This window comes from Pan troglodytes, chromosome 7 (genome assembly GCF_028858775.2).
Source record: "Pan troglodytes isolate AG18354 chromosome 7, NHGRI_mPanTro3-v2.0_pri, whole genome shotgun sequence".
Taxonomy (NCBI): Eukaryota; Metazoa; Chordata; class Mammalia; order Primates; family Hominidae; genus Pan; species Pan troglodytes.
The window spans coordinates 19,569,579-19,592,688 of record NC_072405.2 but is presented as its reverse complement, the minus strand read 5'-3'; the positions used below and the strand labels follow the sequence as shown (position 1 = coordinate 19,592,688).

General features: G+C 42.2%; 1 protein-coding gene across 1 annotated transcript; it reads left to right on the top strand.

Moving 5' to 3' along the window:
- Positions 1-5,044, top strand: LOC129135841 (putative zinc finger protein 705G). Its single transcript, XM_054657664.2, is given in 5 exon segments — positions 1-83; positions 1,780-1,906; positions 2,691-2,786; positions 3,321-3,403; positions 4,460-5,044. Coding segments are annotated over 5 exon segments (903 nt in total). The 5' UTR covers positions 1-71.
- The last annotated feature ends 18,066 nt before the right edge of the window (positions 5,045-23,110 follow it).

The window sequence follows — 23,110 nt, the reverse complement described above, 5'->3', positions numbered from 1 at the left end:
CTTTTCTTAGTGCCTAAAGTGTCTGCAAGTGGAAATCCAGAGGAAGACAGAGAGAAACTGAGTTCCTGACAATGCATTCACTAGTGAGTAGGGGATGCCTCTTTCTACTGAAATTATACCCATATTGCTGGCAAATGGGCAGTTTTCTCCAATTTGCATGGGTGTTTCATTTTTATTCTTTTTGTTTGTTTGTTTTTATGATGTAAAATCCACCCCGCCTGGGTGTTCCAAATGCAGTCAGGAGGCTTTCAGGTATCTGGCCCCCCATTAAGTTTTCTCAGGACTCTAGGTTGGGTATCGTGTGTCAAAGACTCCTAAATTATCAATATAATTTCTAATATTACACTACTTTATTCCAGCCCCTATTAAGGCTATTTACAAAAAAAGACATGAGAGGTTTCATTCATATATTTCTTTTTCTTCTATCCATCCTATAATCTCATAGGGAAATAATTGACCCATTAACTGTACTGTTGGCTGAAATAGACTTAGGATTGTGATGAATGCAGGCGATAGAGATGAGTGAAGAGCAGAACATCACAGCCCAACAATGAGTCTGATGTTCTAGCAGCTGAGTTCAATAAATCCAGTGTGATAGGACTTGGGCAAGAGCTGTGCAGTGTTGAGGGAAAAGAAGAGTTTGATAAAATGTATTTGAGCTTTTAAAAACTTTGTGAAAGGACAACTAAAGAAGTCATTATTATTCTTATCCCCATTCACTTTACCTTTTGGTAATTAACCTTTTTGCCTTCTGGTAAGTGAAAGTAACATATAAGAAATATAATTATTTAATTATGGTTGCACACTCAGAAGAAGGAATATGGTAGATAGAGTACAATTTAGGGTTCTGTGGAAATGCTTTATAAGGGCTGGTTAGAAAAAAAACAATGAAGAGGCTTTTTAAATCTTTGAACAAGTGAAGTGAGAAGGTAAATTTAAAAGAGAAACAATGATAACTGATGTTTGGATTGTCGAGAGAAAGTTGAGAACAGGAGGCTTCATATCACAGGAATCATCAGACTAAGATTTCCTCAGTATAGCAGCCTCAGCAGTCTTGTCTTGTGCTGCTAGACTGTCTTTAAGCCTTGTCATGAACACCTGAATTATATAACATTAGAGAGACTACATATATGAATTGAATCCTATATTCTGCATAAAGCTTGTTCAGTTCTGAAGAATGCTGGAGTCTGGTTCATTACTTTCTAACTTTTTAGTGAATAAGGGACCAATGACTTATATTTAATAAATATTTGCTAGATAGGAAACACGTTTTCTATTAGTTCATTAGATTATTCAAAACACATCATAGGTCTTTTAACCATTTGATTGGTGAGAAACCTGTGGTTCATCTGGAGAAATAATTTATTTCATCACAGTCTTGCTTAAAAAGTAGTAAATCATAGTTATATGCCTTGTGACAAATCTGTAACTTACTTGAAATTCATGGTAAATTTCATTTTATTTATGAATGTTCAAGTGAAAATTTTATAATCAGTTATGTAGAGGTGATCAACACATTACTGAAAAATGTCTGGGTTATATTATGCCACACCTCATGCGATATTTCTTTATAGTAAAGTTTAATGGATTCAGAGTGGGTATATCTCTGTGAGTGAATCTGAAATGCAGATACCAGCTTAGTACTGAGAATGAACTGGCTGGAACCCAAAACACTGAGTATTCTGCATACCCAGCTGCTAGCTATGTCATCTCAGCCTTCCTCTTCCGGACAGTGAAAGGAATTTCTCTGTCTAAACTAAAATGTCTGTGATGTTTTAGAAGAAAGTGACTTTTGAAGATGTAGCTATTGACTTCACCCAGGAAGAGTGGGCCATGATGGACACATCCAAGAGAAAGCTGTACAGAGATGTGATGCTGGAAAATATCAGTCACCTGGTGTCCCTCGGTGAGTCCCTCAACATTCACGTACATGTGTAGATGCACATTCAGTCATTCATTCAATAAGTGTTAGAACAGCTTCCCCATATCTCACTCTAATCTCTTCTCTGATTCTCTCACAGATCTCATCCAAAAAAGGTTTGAACTCTCTAAATCTATCTGAAATAAATATCTTTCTTTTTATTTTATTTTATTTTATTTTATTTAGTTTGTCACTCAATTAGAGTGTAGTCTTGACAAGGATTTCATGGTTTCTTTGGTACTCAGTCTCTAATACTCGTAACAGACCTGGGAACTTAATGAATGTTTTCAGTGTATTAAATTAAATATTTTCTAAATAACTCTTCTGCTTTAGTCTATGCTTAGGCTGAGACCAATTAGTGAAAACAATAGCAATATCTTTTCCATATAGAACACCAATTATTTTTGTAAATCGAATTTTTTTTGTTGTGCGTGAGAATAATAATAAACACACTGTGCAGAGATTTAATTACTCTCTTTCTGAAAAAATTGTGTATTATGCATTGCGTCTTGGAACTTAGGCATGGACTCAGCATTCATAGGTCCTGACTGTTTTGAATTTCCTTTTCTTGATGGCCCTTTGGTTTGGATTTATTTTCTAGTCTCATATTGGGTCAGAAAAATCCTGGGGAGTTTTCTGTGTTCTAGGTCTTGTGGCCTGAGCTGACCTTCACTGTTTTTATTCTTCCTTGATAGCCTGCCTTACACTTGGTGATAATGCACATTTATTGACAGTGAACTCAAAACACATGTATTCTTTCCACTAGCAGGGTACCAGATAAGCAAATCCTATATAATTTTGCAGCTGGAGCAAGGAAAAGAGCTGTGGCGGGAAGGAAGAGAATTTCTTCAAGACCAGAATCCAGGTAAGCAACAGGGTCCTGTGCTCTAATAGGAGGAGTTGCTTTGTCAATGAATAATATCAGTTGAATATTAATTAGTGGTTTTATTAAATGAGTGATGATTTCTAAAATGTAGGTTAGGCTACTGGAGCAGAATTCCTTAGATGTTATTATCATTTTGTTCATGTGTCAGATGCTACTCTTGTGTCCTCTTTTTTTTCTTTTCTTTCACTTTTGGGAAAAGGATAATTCATATACTTGGCTGGGGTTAAACTTTCATATGCTGACTCTTTTCCTGATATCCCTGTGAAGACTATCCCTCTTTTTACCTGCCTGATATCTCATCTCCATTTTAACTCTTTTCACATTTTAATTTTAAAAATCTTTTCTAATTTCTGACACTGTACAATCTATTTCTTCATTCAAGTAGTTTCTTCATTTGACACACTTGCCACATCTAAGTGTCAATTTTTGAAAAAAGTACGTGGGCCTTGGGGCTTTTCAAACAATTTTATTACCATAATACCAATGTAACAATTTATTTTTCAATTATTTCAGACAGGGAAAGTGCCCTTAAGAAAACACACATGATATCCATGCATCCTATCACCAGAAAAGACGCCTCCACCAGTATGACAATGGTAAGTTTTATAGCTGTGTACACCAGTCATCTAAGTTAAAGACATGGTAATGGGTTAAGTTAGTAATGAAGCACAATCACCTGAGTGTAATTAGGCTGGCATTAAGTGCTTTCTAAGCAAAAAAAAATTGGATACTTTGAATTTAGTGAATACATTGACCTGTGTTCTAAACCATAACATGAGATCTCTAAAACAGAACAAGTGCATATACATTGCTCATGCCCAGACATTGAAAGATATTGATATCAACACAATTATGCAATAACTCTGCAGTTGAGATGTTACAGAAGAGAACATATCTGTGTCTGCAGGAGATAACGTGTATGCAAATGTCAATCGAGAAAAATGACAAGACAAGTCTCAATCATTTTAGGAGATTTATTTGCCAAAGTTAAGGACATGCATCCAGGGGACAGGTGTATGCCTTTCTCCAAAGATGATTTTGAAGGCTCCAAATTTAAAGGGGAAAGGGTGGGATATTGAGAAGTACACAATTTTCATGTAAAAGGTGGGTAGAAAAAATAGTCATTCATGCATTTTTCTGGCTCAGTGAATCTGGATTTTTTTAGATAAGATGACATAAACAAATGAGGCAGAGGAATAATGCAGGAAAGCTGCATTTTACATAAGACAACATAGACAAAATGGGGCAGGGAAACAATCAGATATGCATTTGTGTCTGGTGAACTGGGGATGACTGCACCTGTAAAGACAAGTTATCAGTTTGCATTGCCATGGTGCAATTTTAAGAGCTCATGAGGAATTTCCTCATGGGCAAAATATGGGGGAGGCGTGTAGCCTTTCATCTTGTAGCCATATTATTTAGGAACCAGAAGGGGGAGGCAGGCTTGTGTGACCCAGTTCCCAGATTGATTTTTCCCTTTGGTTAAATGAGTTTAGGGTCCCAAAATTTAATTTCCTTTCACACAAGAAACATTGGAAAGCTTTCAACTGGGGTCTACCACTGAATGGTTGGTCTAGGATTCAAAGGTAGTGAAATGAATGTATAGATATATGTGGGTAAACCATTAAGAGCTTTTAATCTTTGCCCCAAAGGAGAATTCTCTCATTCTGGAGGATCCTTTTGAATGTAATGATTCAGGAGAAGATTGCACTCACAGTTCCACAATAACTCAGTGTTCGTTAACTCATAGTGGAAAGAAACCCTATGTCAGCAAACAGTGTGGAAAATCCCTTCGTAATCTTTTGTCCACTGAACCACATAAACAAATTCATACTAAAGGTAAATCATATCAGTGTAATCTATGTGAAAAGGCCTATACTACTTGCTTCCACCTTAGACGGCACTAGATGACTCACACTGGGGAGAGGCCATATGCATGTCATCTATGTAGAAAAGCCTTCACTCAGTGTTCTCACCTTAGAAGACATGAGAAAACTCACACGGGACAGAGACCATATAAGTGTCATCAATATGGGAAAGCCTTTATTCAATCCTTTAACCTTCAAAGACATGAGAGAACTCACCTTGGAAAAAAGTGTTATGAATGTGATAAAAGTGGGAAAGCCTTTAGTCAAAGCTCTGGCTTTAGAGGAAACAAAATAATTCACACTGGAGAGAAACCACACGCTTGTCTACTATGTGGGAAGGCCTTCAGTCTGTCTTCCGACCTTAGATGACATGAGAGAACACGCACTGGAGAAAAGGCATATGAATGCCTTTTATGTGGGCAAGCCTTCAGACAATGTACTAATCTTAAAGAGCATCAGAAAATTCACCCTGGAGAGAAAATTATAAACTTCTTCAGAACATATTCTGACTTTAGATGACACGGTGTTAGGAATGACGAAGGTAAGGAATGTGGAAGAGACTTCAGCTGTAGTTGTAGCATCTAAACATGCCGAAGGACTCACATTTTGAAGAAATACTGTAATCAACATGGAAGATACTTCAGTTACCTTTATTCTTCAGTCCACATCAATAAATTCATATGGAAGAGAAATTGTATGACATGTATGTACCAAAGACTTGTTAGTGATCTGAGCATAAGTGACATGAGAGAGCTGAAACTGTCAATATAATCAACTAAAAGTGTTCAGCAACAGCTATAACTTAAAACATGTGGGACTTTCAGGTAGAGAATCTCTAACTCTGAATTCAGTGTGAAAATGTTTTTATTTGCAATTTATTGTCAAATAACATGAGAAAACTTTACTTGGATGAACCCTTTATTTCTATTTTCTGTGAATAAACATTCAGCCAAGCACAGGCTTGATGTTCACAAGAGAAGAGTGATAAAATGCTGCTAAAATGGAAAATAAGAGAGGAAAGCCTTCATGAGCTAAATAAGAAGGGAAAATCTTTCCAAGGGCAATGAATTCTCTTGGAATACCAAATACTTCTTACTGGAGAAGTTATGCAATGAAAAATCATGAGAAATCCTTTCTTCATAGAGCTACACTTGTGGCACATGTGAGATTTCTCACTGGACAAAACATGGTTAGCATCTTGAAAGGAGAAAATTCTTTAGTGGTAATTCATTTCTTAGTTGACATTGAGTTTCTCACATTGAGGAGCTATCAAACTTGAAAATCACTGTGGAGAAACCTGATAGATTTCTCATCAGAAAAGTGAGTCAAGAAGGTGGACCCCTAGAAAAAACTCTTAACACATACTTTAGCAAAATAATTCAGAAATTTGAGAAAATATCTATTCATAAAAATGTGGCATGTAAATGCATAATAGCAAAGTGACCAGGGAATAAATTGAGTGCAGAATTATGTAAGAAATCTCATTAAACTTTTCCAAAAGACCAATACTTACAAATATTGAAAGAATACAATCTGTTGTTGAACAAACTTAGTATGTTGGCGAAGCCCTTGTTTCATTTATGCAGCCCTAACAAATCGATTTGCATCTGCACTCCTTGGGTGAGATTCTTGGTCGAGATTCTACCCCAACTTCTGAGTCTCCCCAGTCTTCAACAGCTCTTTCCTCACAGCTCACCTCCCTTTACTTCAACGTCCACCAAAACCACTTGTTTCCATCCAACCCTCGAGTTGACACACCAGGGATCTTCAGCCCCACTTGCTAGATTTCTCAGTGTGTCATTGCATAGATTTAGCAGGGAAATGGAGGCTGTATCAAAGACACCTTGTATATGCATTTGGGTGTCCGCAGCCCTTTCCTCTGTCTCTAAGCAGTTACCTGGGATCAGAGAATAAGGCAGCTCTTCTCTTCTATCCCTCAGAAGGCTCTTGAAATTTTGTCCCTGGACCCTCTCTAACTGGAAGTAGCAGTTCATCTCATGACACCCCACATTTTATTCCGGTAAGTCCTGAGTTATTACACAGAGACAGACACAGCTGTGCTCCTTTTACTGCAGTCCAGAAGATAAAACACCAGCATGATAAAACAGCTGAACCTGTCAGCCACCTTGCAAGCCTTTCCTATATTTGATTCAATGTACTTTTCCTGAAGCAAAATGAAAGTTCTCACAGAGGGGCCCTCCTCTGCCTTGTCCTCAGAATTGGAAAATGTATTGTCCGTGAAGGAGCCTCACCACTGAACTTAAAACTCAAGAGAAAATGTTTCCTGAATATCAAGTGGGATGACTTGAAATTTTGCCAAACAGGCACAATCTTAATATGATCGGCCTTACTAAGGCTAAATGGCCTTATCCATGGTTGAAATTGACACATCATTATATTTTAAAATCTCCACAAGTGATTGATTTTACTCTGCAGCCAGGGTTGATGTCAAGTGTGAGGATAATGAGCAAGAAATTCAAGCCCTTGGCAAACTGGTTGGAGAGGTAACGACTGTGTCCAGGCAGAGCTCATATCATTATTTATTGTTTAATCTATTTAATTAAATATGTAATTTACCCACAAACTGTGGCTGACCTTATATGTACTCCTGAACCCCATTAAGATGTACTATTTGTGCTGTGAAATTCTATGGGATTTGACAAATGCATGGTGGCAGATCTCCAGCCATTATTAAAGTGTAACACAGAATGCTTCTCTTATTCAAGCTCGTCTTCCCTCCACATAGAGGGAATCACTCGGCTTTTGTATACTGATTTTTGGATTTGCTTCTTTATTTCCATCTTCTTTAATTAAAGCAGAAGATATCGTACTCAATTTCCATTTGATCTTCCAAAAGAAAAGTACTGAATAATCTACACCTGAATTTCAGTGATTCAGACTCAGGTCCACCGCTAAGGCCAAACGTCCTGTGCTGCCACCTCATGGCCGACAGAGGGCAATGAAACCCATCTTTCCGGCCATGCCGGGCGCATGCGCGGTCTGCCTCCCGCGACGGGCCGGGTCTCCAGGGAGGACCTGAGTTTTCCTCACCCATGGTCAGGGAAGCGCCATCGCCCTGGCTTTGAGGCTGGGGCCTCCGGGGAGGTTCCGGTAGGGGCTTTGGACAGGCCGCTCTTTTTGCAAGGCCTGAGACGGCCGGCCCTGCGCAGGCCGCCCTATTCCGCGCCCTCAGGACGTCAGTATCCGCCTGAGGCCGGATACCCCCTCTGGGCCCGGATGCCCCCGCTGGGACCGGAGCATCCTCGGCGCTGCCCTCCCAGAGCCCCGCAGAGGCTGAGGTGGCGCGGGGGCGGCCCTGGCTCCGCGAAAAGCGGCGGCAGCGAGGGCTGGAGGACCCGGGCTACGGGGCTCCGGGGCGTCTGGCCTGGTTGGGACTGAGCCCATCCAGGGACTGGGACTCTGGGATTCTGTTGTAGGTGGATCTGGGGCAGGCTCAGGACCAAGTCCCTCTCCTTCCACCAAGGAGCGCCCAGAGGCCGGCGGGAGCTCCAGGTTCACCTCCTCCTCCTCCAGGTGTTTACTTTTCCTTTATTTCTGTGAGGCCAGAAATTGTCGCCATCCTTCACATCAGTGAATAGGGACCCTAACACTCATTACCTCAGGTTCATTGTTATTGCCATTAACAGTGTTGGTGGCATTATCACTAAGATCATCGTTGTTGTTACTATTGTCATTCATGATTATTAGCAGATGTGTTCATCATTTTGTCTCACTATGCATATATATATATATATATATATATATATATATATATTTGGGATTGGTTTTGTATGACGTTGAATTGAGCTTCTTTAATCTTGACCAGTGTTGTCAGATTTCTGAAGAGCATTCCGGAGGACATCTCCTGCCTTTCAGCGCAGCCACAGAATTTCGTGGGCACAGGAGAGCACCTAGAATATTCCCCTTTCATTGCACAGCAGCTTTGGGAAATAGTGGCTGCCTGGCTCTGAGATGACGTAGAAAAGACTGGATACTGGGGCAAGTTTTAGCACCTCCACTGGTGTTTTTATGAAGCTAAGAGCACTGTCTCCCAAGTAGACTTAGAATAAAATCTGATGGCTCTAAAGGGCTATGGCTGCCCTTCCTGGGACTTCCTGGGAACCTTTAAACCTTCTGTGGTTCTTGGAGTAGGTAGGTTGCCAAGTCTGTTCCTCATATGGTAGCACCAGTCTTTTCTGGGCCAACAAGAGCACTTAGAATGTTTCCAGAAGCTCAGGCATGCCATCTCTGTTCCTCCCTTCTGTTCAGTGGCAATTCCCTGGGTCCCTGGCTGTCATAGAACGTCCTGCAGAAGGTTGGGCTTGGGTGACTTCCTGGCCAGCCTTCTCAGGCAGTCATCTTTGAAAACCTTGAAGAGACTCACAGAGGCCATTCACTGGTATTTCATGACTGCAAGTGGGGTTTCTGGATCCTTGAGTTTACTTGGAATATTTGAATGGCTCTGAATGGCCAAGAAACTCTCCCTGGTCTTAGAAGCTGCCAAAAGCTATTACTGGGCCTCTGAAGAGACTTTTAAATTTTTCCAAGTACATTTGGGCATAGGAAACTTTTCCAGGTCTAGCTGAGCCAGCTCAGGTCGAGTCCTGAAAAACTGGTGGGTATTGGGTGAACTCATCTTATGAAAGAGCAATTGGTGGCAAAGCTGGGTCTCCAGGACAGCTGTGTGTGTATATGTCTGTAGAACATGCCTTGTAGTCATCTTTGGTAACTGAACACCATTTGTGAATGGATAAACTATATTCATTGCTGTACAATCATGAAAAATCCATATTAACAATGGCAGTAATAAAAATATTGATGGATATTAACAGGAATAATGATCATCATGATACTAGTACTAATGGTTTTAATAGTGATAATAATACTAACCCTATGGACTTGGGGCATATAAGTTTTCCATAAGTGGATAATAGGCATAAATATTTGGCTGTGTAGGGTTATTTCAAGTCCCAAAAAGCAAGGATGAACATCTAGAACGAGAAGAAAAACAATCTGGAAGTTAGTATGTGCACACCTGGGGAGTCCTGTGTTAACTTCTGGTGTTTCAGCCTAAGAGAGAATGTTAATATAACCCTGGTCCTGGAACACCATGCTGACCAACACCTACGAGCTTTCAGGAGATAAGACAGCTGGCTGATGGGGCAGGGATCCAGAGAAGGCACGGGTCCACACCTGCACATGTTGCCCAGTGGCAGAGTTCATGACAAGCAATAAGCCCCAGGACAATGTCATTCCCAGCCACCTGGCTGTCATCTGTCTTTCATGGCCCTTCTCTACTGGTACCTCTAGACATTGGCATGTCCTCCAGAGGCTGTAGGAGGGCATGATACTCAGTACTCTCCCACCTGCAGGAGGCAAGAAAGATGGAAACAGCTAAATACCATGGCTTCTGGATTTTTTTTGGTGGGCATGGCATATTTTGCATTTGCTTTAACAATGTTGGAACCCAGTCAGTGGCTTGCAATACAGATCTAGATGACTGTGGACACCTGTAGAGATTTTGACAATTTCCAGAAGGTCACAAGTTCTTGGACTTTTTCATGAGTTCTTTGACTGAAAAGGTGGTTCAAAGAGCTTCTATACTGACTTAGAAAATGTTGCAGAGGCCAGGTGCGGCGCCTTATGCCTGTAATCCCAGCACTTTGGGAGGCCAAGGCAGGTGGATCATGAGGTCAGGAGTTTGAGACCAGTCTGACTAACATGGTGAAACCCCCTCTCTACTAAAAATACAAAAATTAGTCGGGCGTGGTGACACGCACCTGTAATCACAGCTACTCAGGAGGCTGAGGCAGGAGAATCGCTTGAACCTGGGAGTCTGAGGTTGCAGCGAGCCAAGATCGTGACACTGGACTCCAGCCTGAGTGACGGAGCGAGACTCTATCTCAAAAAATAAATAAATAAATAAATAAAAAGGAAAAAAAAGAAAATGTTGCAGACACTCTGGTTAACAGGTAGGCCCTCTCCTGCCACTCCAGATAAAAGTTTCTTGGCCACAAACCTGATTTAGCAATATCCCTTCATCTTAGGTGGGTAACAGAAAGCCATTCATGACCTATCCAAGCATAGATAGGGGATTTGACTTAGAAAACTGTTAGGTGGACTAGTTGGTGAAAGAAAGTGCATTCTAGGGCTCACAGTCCTACACATAGAGTTGCTATCACATAAAGCATATTTACGAATTCTTTCTGAGCCCATGGCAAGATGAGGGTGCACTTCATCAGTCTCCTATGCTGGTATGAATAGGTACCTGCCTGAAAAATAAAAGAATAATTCAGGAAGCCCATTCTTCTACAGGACACCAAGCAGTACAGTAGGAGTCCTGGGGTTTCTGTGGTATTTATGTTTTAAGGTTGTCTTTTAATCATCTTCAGCAAATTCAACAGTCTTCAGGAACATAAAACAATTATTCAACATTGCATAAAAATGACCACAAATATATCCATGATAAAGAACTGTACCAATATAATAATAACATTAATAACAGTCATAATGGTGATGATATAAATGTCAATTTAATGAAGAGAATAATAAAAAAGCAGATATTTAAGAACATATTCCTGTAAGCCTGTGACAATGTTCCCATATGAACCCTCATGTTATTGATTAGATGGAGAAGCTTAGGGCTACATCTCGAAATATCTTCTGTGATGGCAAAGAAGAGTGGCAGTAGGGAGAATAATTCTGAGCCACATGAGAGCATGGGCAAAAGTGGAGATACCTGTGCCATGTGGAAATACATTACAAATGGACTATGGCAAAGGGTCTGGCCAGAGTCTTGCCTGACACAGGTCGTACAAAAGCCTTCAGTAGTTCACCCCAAGAAATAGCTGGTCCAGGCTGTAGATGAGAGGCACCGGGCAGACAGATCCACACACGCCTCCTGAGTCTCAGAAGTCTGGTGTGCATGGAACATTAATCCCCTAGCCTACTGAGACTTCACCTCCCGGCTGGTCTTCTACCATCTGATTCTTGAGCCCCATCACGTTAGCGTCATCTCCATACTGGAATTGCCAACAATATCTGATGGAGGGTTTCACCCTGGATACTTGGTACTGGCAATGTATGAAATACCAGAAGGGAGGCTCCAGGGCTTCCATAGAAGACACATTCAAAAGTTACTCAGGTGATCAAATGGTCATCTCAGAGATTTTCAGTAGAACTGCAGCATTTTGTCAATACCTGAGTGAATGCAGAAACTATCCAGAGACACGGGCATTCTAGGAAGCTCCCTGTGTAAATCAAATACAAGGAATATCTACTTCTGGGCTCAAAAGCTAACTTAGAGGAAAAAAAAGTGAGATGCTGGCAGAAGGCAAATAAGTCCACTTCAGTTCCCAAGAGAAAATTGGTTCTGTAACCTCTGAGTTTATTTAGAAAAATTTCGGAGCCTCAGGAAGACCGAGTATATCATTCCTGATGTTTCCAGGACAGATTGGACTGCTTAGGCCTTTGGGAATATTCTAAGTCCTCTCAGGTTTCCATGGGAGACTGTAACTCTACTCCTAGAGCTCACACCACCCCCGAGCAAGCTCATTGTTTTCTAAATACGCCAAGGAAGCCCATCCAGGGTATGCTTGTATTGGTGAGTTTCACTTTGGAATGGCAGGAGAAGACTGAGAATGATACATCCTGAGTTCACTTGGTAAAGGTAGGGGAGCCAAGAAGTCCAGATCTGGAGAGCACCTGAAACACCAGATGGCAGAAGGACAGTAAGGAGGTAAAGTCAGCTATGGAGTTGGAGCTTCATGTTTACTGCATGTAGGATTCTGAGTTCCAGGACTGATGGGCTGGTGGGGATCAGAGACGTGTCTTCCTTGCAGGGAGCCAGGCCAAACCAGCCATCTGGTTGCACTACTGAAAGCTTTTGTGTACCCAGTTGTGGGCAGGACACAAATCACAGTCCCTTCACCTCTGGCTGGTAGTTCTTGATGAGAGAGTTTTGCACACAAATGTTCATTTTAGTCCATGGTCTCCTGCGGCTTGCTTTTGTTTCACCTCCTGTTTTTGATGTTTGCCATCATGGAACACATTTCATAGAGAAATTCTTTGACTCTGACTCCAAATTACACAAGGAGGACTCAATTTGTGAAGTTTTCATATGTTTAGGGGAAGCTCCACATTAATTTTTGTATCCTTATGTTTATATTGTCACCAGTATTAAAATTCGTACTATTTAGGCCATTGTGTTCATTATCATGATTATTAATTATTTTTCCTTTATCATTTCTTTTTATTGGTTAATTTTTGTGGCAGCTGTTATATAACAATCACTAGAGTTTCCCTATTCATGAAAGATGTCCAAGTTAATGGAGATAACTGGGAGTGTTACTTTACAGGTATGTAAATACAGATAATCTTGGCTGGACTGTGGCTATATTGTCTGGTGTCCCTTTGAGGGTGAAGCCTCTTGTATTATTCTAAGTGATCTCTGGAGAAAGCAACTGTCTCATAATTGCAGGGATGACTTGAGAAGGCATCCTGAGCCTATGCAGAAATGCAGAAACACTTCCATGATCTAAACAACCTATGTGAAGGCCTGAAAGCCAAAGCAAGATCCTCTTATTACAAAGCTGTCCAACAAAAAGTTTTCCAAGTAACACTGGAGGTCCATCAGTCACTCTTCCAGGTCTGGAAATGCCGGAAATGTCCTCCTTGGTCCTTCTGAGAGTCAAGATCTTTTCAAAATCACCTCAGGAGCCACAGAACCACTCCATCCTACCTGAAATTGCAGGATGACTCTTCTTTTGACCAGAGTCTCAAAAATATATTCGTTGATAGTTTTGATTCCTGGGAGCCTCCATTGCTTGCAAAAGATGTGCCAGGGACTAGACATTTTCTGTCTCCTCACTTGTCCGGGGAAGACTGAAGTTTTACTGAAACACACAGATGGGAATCTGACCCTCTGAGCAGCCTCAGGATTTTCTAAGTCTTCCAAGCAGAGTGGAAATACTGGTGAGGACCCATTGCACCCCCTGATGGTCTGGAATCACATAGGATGATGCTTTCAAACAACTCTAGGTGGAGATACATTTTCTGAGATATTCCAAGGAGGAGGGACACAATTGGACCAGATGTTAGAAGGAGAGCTGAGCATTAAGTGCCTATGTAGTGTTTGCAGCTTGGTGTCCCATGCAGAATGGGAATCTGGGCCCTGGTGTTAGAATTCAGTGTAATTCTGGGTTCCTGCTTTCCTTCCAGGAAATCCCACTTCCAACTGGATGTCTGGATGAACTACTGAAAGCTGCTGAGTGTCCTGCGGCAGGTGAGCTGTGGCCAGAGCCCAAGGATGAAGGGGGCTCCCTTGCTCTGTGACTGGGAAGAGGAAGCCTGAGGTGTAGCAGGCTCTGGCCCCAGAAGTATGGAAAAAATGAGGTAGGGAAGGAGGGGACCTCAGGAGAAGACTGAGGTCTACAGAATCCCAGGGTCAAGGGGATGGTACGGTGTCCTGGCACTGTCCTTGATGTTCCAAGAGGGGTGAGAATCCATCTCCTGAGTAAAAACTTCACATGGGGTGAGGAGGGGAGGCCAAGACAGCGACCAGCCTTACAGCAATTTTAACCAGAAATGGACACAGACCCTGGACCCCATCACAGGAGTGCAGGCCTAGGACTGTCTCCAGGTGATGCATAGCTCCCTTGTCAGGTTAGTGGGTGCAGGGATTGTGACGTCTGCAGGGGTGTGGAAGGCTGGGCAACAGGAGCAGCTTACTGGGCTGGACCAGAAATACTGAACTTCTTTTCCGTCAGTGAAATCCGCTTCTGGGTCAGAAAAAACTGCGAGTTCTAGAGGGGCAGGGCCTAGGAGGAGGTCAGGTCCTGAGCCTTCCTGATTTGACGCCCTCCCACCCCCTGTGTTTCTGGGTATGTCCTCACTTCCACCCAGTGGATCCTGAGTCTCTTCCTTTGAGTCCCTGTGAGTGTGTTGTGTGCAGTGGGGCCGGGCAGCTTCATCCACTGCACGTTAAATGTTTCCAATACTTTCCGGCCAAAGCTTAGAGTTGTCAGACCACTGACTTTGAATGTTGATCTGGTTCCTTGTGGAACAGAGTCATAGCTATTGAAGTTTAAAGTCACTTTCCTGCGTGGATGGTGAAGAGGCAGGCCGTTCAGGCATAACTGCCCTCAGGCCTGGAGGGCTGTGGAGGTCACCGTGGGCGGTGGGTGGATCCGGAACCTCTGTGGCTCTAGACTTTCAACTATTTCATTTTTTCTTTTGTAGTTTTTGTTTGTTGCTTGCTTTTTTACAATGGGAACTAGAATGTAAGATGCCAAACTCAGCCTGTGGGGAACATGGATTTTCACAACAGCAACCACAGAGTATGGTTTCCATTTCTATTCCCTGTTCATGTGGGAGGCAGAGAAGGAAATCAGGTGCTCAGTTCCAGGGACATCACAGGACTAGGACATGTGCAGTGAGGGTGGAAGGCAGAGGCATTGCTTTAGGAGAATAAAATTACTGCATGCACACACATATGTATGTATATGGATGTATGTACACAAACATGCATATTTATAGATTCTGTTCTCCTTCTGTCTATATAATTTTCTTTATTTCACACTTGATATGATTTCTAAATTTAAATACCTTTGAGACAAATGTGAATTGTGAAGGGATTTAAAAATGTCAGTGAAAAATGGAATTAACAATAAAAATATAAATATAAACTTTATTTCTCAATATAAGCTCTACTGAGGTCCAGACACTCCATTAAGGGATGATCCCAGCCATTCAGTCCATTGCTAAAGAACTGAGGGTAACGGGAATTTAACCGTATCAATGCAGTCTTCTATTATTAACTAAAGAAAAATGGGTGCCCTTTACAGTTATTTTAAGATTAGGGAAAAAAAGGTCAGAAGAAACCAAATCAGGACTGTAATGTTGATGCCTAATAATTTCCCATGAAAACTCTTGCAAAATTACCCATGTTTGATGAGAGGAAGGAACAGAAGTGTTGTTGTGGTGCAGAGGGACTCTCTAGTGAAGCTTTACAGGGCGCTTTTCTGCAAAAGTATTTGGTAATTTTCTCTAAGAACTCTCCTAGTAAGCAGATGTTATGGTGCTTTAATCTTACAGAAAGTCAACAAGCAAAATGCCTTGAGCATCCCAAAACCTCCATGGCTTTTGCTTTTGAGAAATTTGCTTTTGCTTTGACTGGACCACTTCTACCTCTTGGTAGCCATTGCTTGAATTGTGCTTTGTCTTCAGGATCTTATTGATAAAGCCAGTTTCACTCCCTGTTATAATTCTTCAAAATAATGCTTCAGGATCTTGATTCCGCTTGCTCAGAATAGTCACTAATAGCTCTGCTTTTGTCCACTGCTGATCTAGACACAAGGGTATTTGGGACTCATCAAATGTAAAGTTTCTCAACTTTCACGTTATAGTCAGTATTGTGTAAGCTGAACCAATTGAGATGTCTGTGGTGTTGGCTATAATATCTCTTGTTAATTGTCAACCCTCCTCAGTTAGGGCATAGAAACGATTTTTTTCTCAAAAATTGGTATGGATGTCCCTCCTCTGTTGACTTCATCTTCAACATTGTGTTATCTCTTCTTAGAATAAGGTATCCATTTGTAAATGACTGATTCTTGAGGTCATTTTTCCCACAGACTTTTCTTAAAGAATAATTTATTTCACCATTTTTTGTACCCCAGCTTCACCGTAAATTTGATGTTTGTTCTTGCTTCAGGTTTGACAGAATTCATGTTGCTGCCATAGAGGGGCTCTTTTCAAACTGATGTCTTAAATCTTGTTCAGATATGTTAAAACAAGGCCAGGCACGGTGGCTCACGCCTGTAATCCCTGCATTTTGGAAGGTTAGAAAAAATGAAGTTTTTTAAAATTTTATTTTATTTCATTTTAAGTTCTGGGATACATGTGCATGGTATGCAGGTTTGTTACATAGGTAAATGTGTGCCATGGTGGTTTGCTGTACCTATCAACCCATCACCTAGGTATTCAGCCCACATGCATTAGCTATTTATCCTGATGCACTCCCTCCTCACTCACCCCCAGACAGACTCTGGTGTATGTTGTTCCCCTCCCTGTGTCTATGTTCTGTCATTGTTCACCTCCCACTTATAAGTGAGAACATGTGTATTTGGTTTTCTGTTCCTGCATTAGTTTGCTGAGAATAATGACTTCCAGCTTCATCCATGTCCCTGCAAAGGACATGATCTCATTCCTTTTTATGGCTGCATAGTATTCCATGGTGTATATGTATCACAGTTTCTGTATCCAGTCTATCATTGATGGGCATTTGGGTTGATTCTGTCTTTTCTATTGTGAATAGTGCTGCAATGAACATACTTATGCATGTATCTTTATAATACAAGAATTTATATTCCTTTGGGTATAAACCCAGTAATGGGATTGCTGGGTCAAATGGTATTTCTGATTTTAGGTCTTTGAAAAATCACCACAGTCTTCCACAGTGGTTGAACTAACTTACATTCGAACCAACAGTGTAAAAATGTTCCTATTTCCCCACAGTCTCACCAGCATCTGTTGTTTTTTGACTTTTTAATAATCACTATTCTGACTGGCATGAGATTGTATCTCACTGCGGTTTTGATTTGTATTTCTCTAATGATCAGTAATGTTGGGCTTTTTTTCATGTTTGTTGGCTGCATAAATGTCTTCTTTTGAGAAGTGTCTGTTCATGTCCTTAGCTCACTTTTGAAATTTTTAAATTTTTATTTTTTAAGACAGAGTCTTGCTCTGTCATTCAGAGTGGAGTTCAGTGGCACAATCTCGGGTCACTGCAACCTCTGCCTCCCAGATTCAGGCGATTCTTCTCTCTCAGGCTCTTGAGTAGTTGGGATTACAGGCCCGCATCACTACATCCGGCTAATTTATTGTATTTTCAGTAGAGACGTGGTTTCACCAGCTTGGCCAGGCTGATCTTGAATTCCTGGCCTCAAGTTATGTGCCCACTTCACCCTCCCAAATGGCTGGGATTACAGGCATGAGCCACTGTACCCAGCTTTTGCCCACTTTTATATGGGGTTGGATTTTTTACAGCTTTGGGTTTTACATTTAAGTCTTTAATCCATTTTCAGTTCATTCCTGTATAAAGGTATAAGGAAGGGGTACAGTTTCAGTTTTCTGCATATGTCTAGCCAGTTTTTCAAGCACCATTTATTATTAAACAGGGAATCTTTTCCCCATCGCTTGTTTTCATCAAAAATAAAATGGTTGAAGATGTGCAGTCTTATTTCTGATATATCTATTCCATTCCATAGGTCTATGTGTCTGTTTTGTACCACTACCATGCTGTTGGGTAACTGTAGCCTTGTAATACATTTTGAATTCAGGTAGCGTGATGCCTCTAACTTTGTTATTTTGCCTTAGGATTCTCCTGGGTATATGGGGTCTTTTTTCATTCCATATGAATTTTGAAGTAGTTTTTGCTAATTCTGTAAAGAATGTCCAAGGTAGTTTATGGGAATAGCATTGAATCTATGAATTACTTTGGGAAATATGGTATTTTCATGATATTGATTCTTCTTACACATGAGCATGGAATGTTTTTCCATTTGTTTGTGCCCTCTCTTATTTCCTTGAGTAGTGGTTGGTAGTTCTCCTTGAAGAGGTCCTTCACTTGCCTTGTTAGCTGCATTCCTAGGTATTTTATACTCTTTTCAGCAATTGTAAATGGGAACTCATTTGTGATTTGGCTCTCTTCTTGTCTGTTGTTTGTGTAAAAGAATGCTTGTGATTTTTGCACACTGATTTTGTATCTTGAGACTTTACTGAGATGCTGATAAGCTTAAGCATCTTTTGGGCTGAGATGATGGGATTTTATAGATATAGGATCATGTCATCTGCAAACAAAGACAGTTCAACTTCCTCTTTTACTATTTGAATATGCTTTATTTCTTTCTTTTGCCTGATTTCCTTGGCCAGAACTTCCAGTACTATATTGAGTAGGAGTGGTGAGAGAGTGCATCCTTGCCTTGTGCCGAATATCAAACGGAATGCTTCCAGCTTTTACCTATTCATTATGATATTGGCTGTGGGTTTTTCATAAATGGCTCTTATTATTTTGAGATATGTTCCATCAATACCTAGTTTCATGAGGTTTTTAACTTAAAGGAATGTTGAATTTTATCAAAGATCTTTTCTGAGTCTACTGAAATAATCATGGGGTTTTAGTCTATAGTTCTGTTTACATGGTGAATTACATTTATTGATTTGTGTATGTTGAACCAGCCCTGCACCAAAGGGATAAAGCTGACTTGATCTTGGTGGATAAGCTTTTTGATATGTTGCTGGATTTGGTTTGCCACTACTATATCGACAAATTTTGCATCAAAGTTTATCAGAAATATTAAACTAAAGTCTAGTAAATACATTGAAAATAATAAAAGTCTGATCAAAGGACTAAATATGAATCCTAAGTGTTCTCACAGCTTCTTTATAGAGTAAAAGCATAGTCACACCAAATGAACTTCGCAAGAAACTGTATAGAGTCTGAGATGTTGTCTGAACTACCAGTTACTCATTGTGAGGTGGGACTGCACTAACAATATTTGGTGCAAAATTTCATGTGATGGAAGCTGAGATGTGCTGCAGTTTCAGAGGGACAGAATTCTGGTGTATCTCCCATTGGCCTATGAGGAATGAAGATTTAGGCACTGAGGGTTTTGTCAAAATTTATAAGATGTAAGAAATGGGGACGTCTTTAGGCCATGAGGCAAGGCCTACAGGTGTAAAGAAATAGCTTCTGACCCAGGGTTCATGAAGTCAGCATAGTGTCAGAGGCGAGGGTGGATTGAGCATAGTATGGTCTTTGGAACCCTTCCTTCCCCTTATTTGTTCACAGGCCAGGGATGTGCACCCAGGGGGCATCTCGGGCCTGATGAGCAGAGTCCTAAAGAGACTGGGGTTGCTCAACTTTGATCACTGTACCTGACGAGAAAGGGACCATGAAATCTAATCAGCAAATAGAGAAAAGGAAGGGGCCATTTCCCACAATCATTTCCACGGAAACACCACGTCGGATAAATAAGTCTGACTGCAGGACAGGGACTGTGCTTCAGAGACGCAGCTTTCGCAGCTGGACGAATGACCCAGAAATTCCCCAAATGCCATTTTTAAACACACCAAATGAGATTTAGTTCAGGGCTTTCTGAATTTATTTCAGTTGAATACACACACTCCTGTGTTTGCTTTCCTTTATTATCAATACAGCTTCGTTCCAGATGACTTACATGCCAGTGGGAAAATTTTCCGTTTCCACTCATGGGAAGTGGGCACCGTGAAACAGGCAAGTCGGTCTGTCTGTTTCCGGCGTTATGTGGGTTCCAGCAAGAGCACAAGTCCCAGGGCGCCTGAGGTCCATTCAGGAACCAATGTAAAAACGGCGAGCCCGGGTAAGAAAGAAGAGCACCGTTCTTATCTTCCAAATGCATTCCAGTTTCCACTATTCAAGGTGGCGCGAATGATCCACGGATGTCCCACATGAGCCAAATTTCACCTTCTCATGCCGACCAACAACTGACGAATGAAACACACCCCAAGAGAAAATACGAAACCGAGTCCCCTGCAATAACCTCACACGCAAACCTACACGTCGGTAGGTCATATTCAGAAATACACACTGAATGTCATCTATCATGAACACAAACACTCAGACAGTCCCTCCAGAGGTTCGGAAGACTCACGACCCCAAAACTCGATGTTTCCCATATGCGGGCTCATCCTGAGATGTAGCCATCACTATCCAGTTGTCCCTGTTGTAGAGACAGAAACTTGGGCTCCTCATTAGTTTATGTAGGATTGACGGTGTTCGTGTTTGTGTGTGTGTGTGTGTGTTTGCGTGCGCGCTTCTGGGTGTAGTTATGTTATGTGTGTGTGTGTGTGTGTGTGTGTGTGTGTGCACCCCTACGTGTGGGTCGGTACTTGCACTGAGATCACTGGCACACAAGCAGAGCCCTCTTGCTGTGTTTGTTCTTCCCTTTGGATCTCCTGGTCCTCCCTTGCAGGGAAGAGAGTGTGCCAGTGTTCATGGACTCCTGATCTGTCGGGGTCGTCGAAGAGAGGTTTAGCAGGGAGCTTTGCTGTTCAGGATGACGGTTCTTCATCCCACACTTGTATTTGGATTGATGAATCACAAGTACGTTGGGAGGCAGGGTACCTTCGACTTTTCTGACGTTGAACTCAGGCTTCGTTTTGTTTTGCTCTTGAAGGAATTTCCAGTGGTCTAAGGTGCTTTCCTGAGTGGCTCTTTCCACCAAGTGCTCGTCCAACTCGGGTGCCTGGAGGCAGGGGTGGTCTCTCTTGAGCTCTCCTTGCGTTGCTCGCCTGTGTGTGTCTTCAGCGCCAAGGGCTCTTGGTTCCCTGCCTCTTGACACACTCTCACTGTGTCTTTCCCATTCACTCTTCTGGATGTAAAAGAGGACATAGGCCTGTTGACTCAGGACAGAAGTGATGCTAGAGGCGGTGACCTCGGCATCATCCATTTTATACCACTGGCCTTCTTGAGCTTTGACATAAGAGAAGTAATGTCCGTTGTGACAACTCCACCCAGCGTGGACCAGCACAGCATAGAGGACATAGACAAGGGGTCCTGTGTTCTGCTGAGACATGTATGGCTGCATGTCAAGGCACTCAGGATAGTGCACATTCTTGGCAAGTTTGTTGCCTGTGACATCGGAGAATCTCTTCAATACAAGGATGAGGACCTTGGCAGAAGTGTGTAAAGTTAACGTCTTGGAGGCCGGCGCCCTCTGGAGACAAAGACCACAATGATAGGCATTCTCTCCATTGAGTTCTTCGGGCTTCCCCAACTGTTCCAAAGCTTGCTTGACACTCTGAGCTGCCTGGATATCCAGGGCGATGTCCAGGTAAGGGTCAAAAGTGTCTGAAATGCCGTGGCAGTGGAGACACTTGATTTGAGATCTCCAGTAGCCTCCAAATATTTGGTGGATGAGGGTGGTGTCCTTAGAGTGATGATCTACCTGCTTGTGCCCGGGAAGGCATGCCTTTTTCATGGCATCCACAGTGAACATGAGAAATTCATGGGCATCTTCCTGCTTGCCTCTATGGAAGTCAGCAGCCAATGCCTGTGAGGGCTGGATGACACGGCCAGGAATGTGGAGGGCCCGTGTGATGTGAGCTTGCATAGTACAGAGCATGCAGCCCTTGTGACGATGACACGTTGGAGAGTGCTCCCGGGACAGCATGTAGTTGGCAAGGGGCGGTGTGTACGTCAGGCACTGCAGGGAAGCGTTCACGTAGCAGGTATTTCCCATATTCTGGAGCCCAGCCCCCACCGCAGCAGGTCTCCTGCTACTCAGAGGAAGCTTCTCCCTGGGAGCAAGCTGTCTTGCCACAGGAGCCAAATCATCACAGAGGTCGACACGGGTCTCAGATGAGAGTGGTGACTTCTCAGGGAGAGAAGTCCGCTGGATTTCAGCCAAAGCTGCATCTGGCCGAGAAGATGTGAGTTTTGAAAAGTGGTTGAACTGCCACTCACCTCCCAAGTAGAGTGAGTCGTCCTCCATGTCGACTGGAACAAGGATCACAAGGTTTTTCTGCTGGGAACGCAGGTTGCAGAAAGACGCTATGTCTTCCGAGAGAGTCTTCAAATGACGAGCTCTCTGGCCGCATCAGCCCTTCTACAACTCACCCCCACCAACCGCGAACACCCCACCCACTCCTCAGGTGCGCGATAAACCAATCAAATATCAGCACTCAATTCAGGAATGAGTCACAGGGTGTGTCCCCGTGCGTCGCTGGGAATTCAACAGACACAGCCCACATCATGACTTCCAGAACACCTGAATGAAATTACTCCTCAGGATGGTAGGCACATATAATATGAGTGTAACCGGGTTGGGACAGTGGCCACACAGTTGCCTTATTTTAGGTAAAGCAATGGCAGGGAAGAAATCTTTACCTAGGAAACAGTGTGAGTGTGTGTGTGTGAGTGTGTTTGTGTGTGTGTGGGGGGCGTGTGTGTGTGTGTGTGTGTGTGTTTGTGCTGGGATGAACTTCCAAGTATGTACTTTTGGCAGCTGCCATCATCCTCTCAGCGACGGAAGGACAAGAAGTCGGAAGTGCGCTTTCTGACCTGAGAATAGTCAATGAAGTATAATATTTAGCACAGCGTATTTTCTTCCCTAATGAGAAAGGAGAGATCCGTGGAATCTAACAGACCTTCCAGCGATAACCTTTCCACGTTGAGCCTATCGATTCTCTATCCGAGTGAAATTAGCTGCCAGTGGAGAACAAGACAAGTCTTTGCATGAAATGCTCTTGTGGAAGCTAGATTGCCAAATAATAAAGCATCAAATGGTAGAAACATGCACTGAAGTTTAAAGAGATACTCAGTGCACAAAGTAGACTGTGAAAGACTTTGGGGAAATCATGCAATCACCGAGAGACTAATTGATGACAATCCCCAAA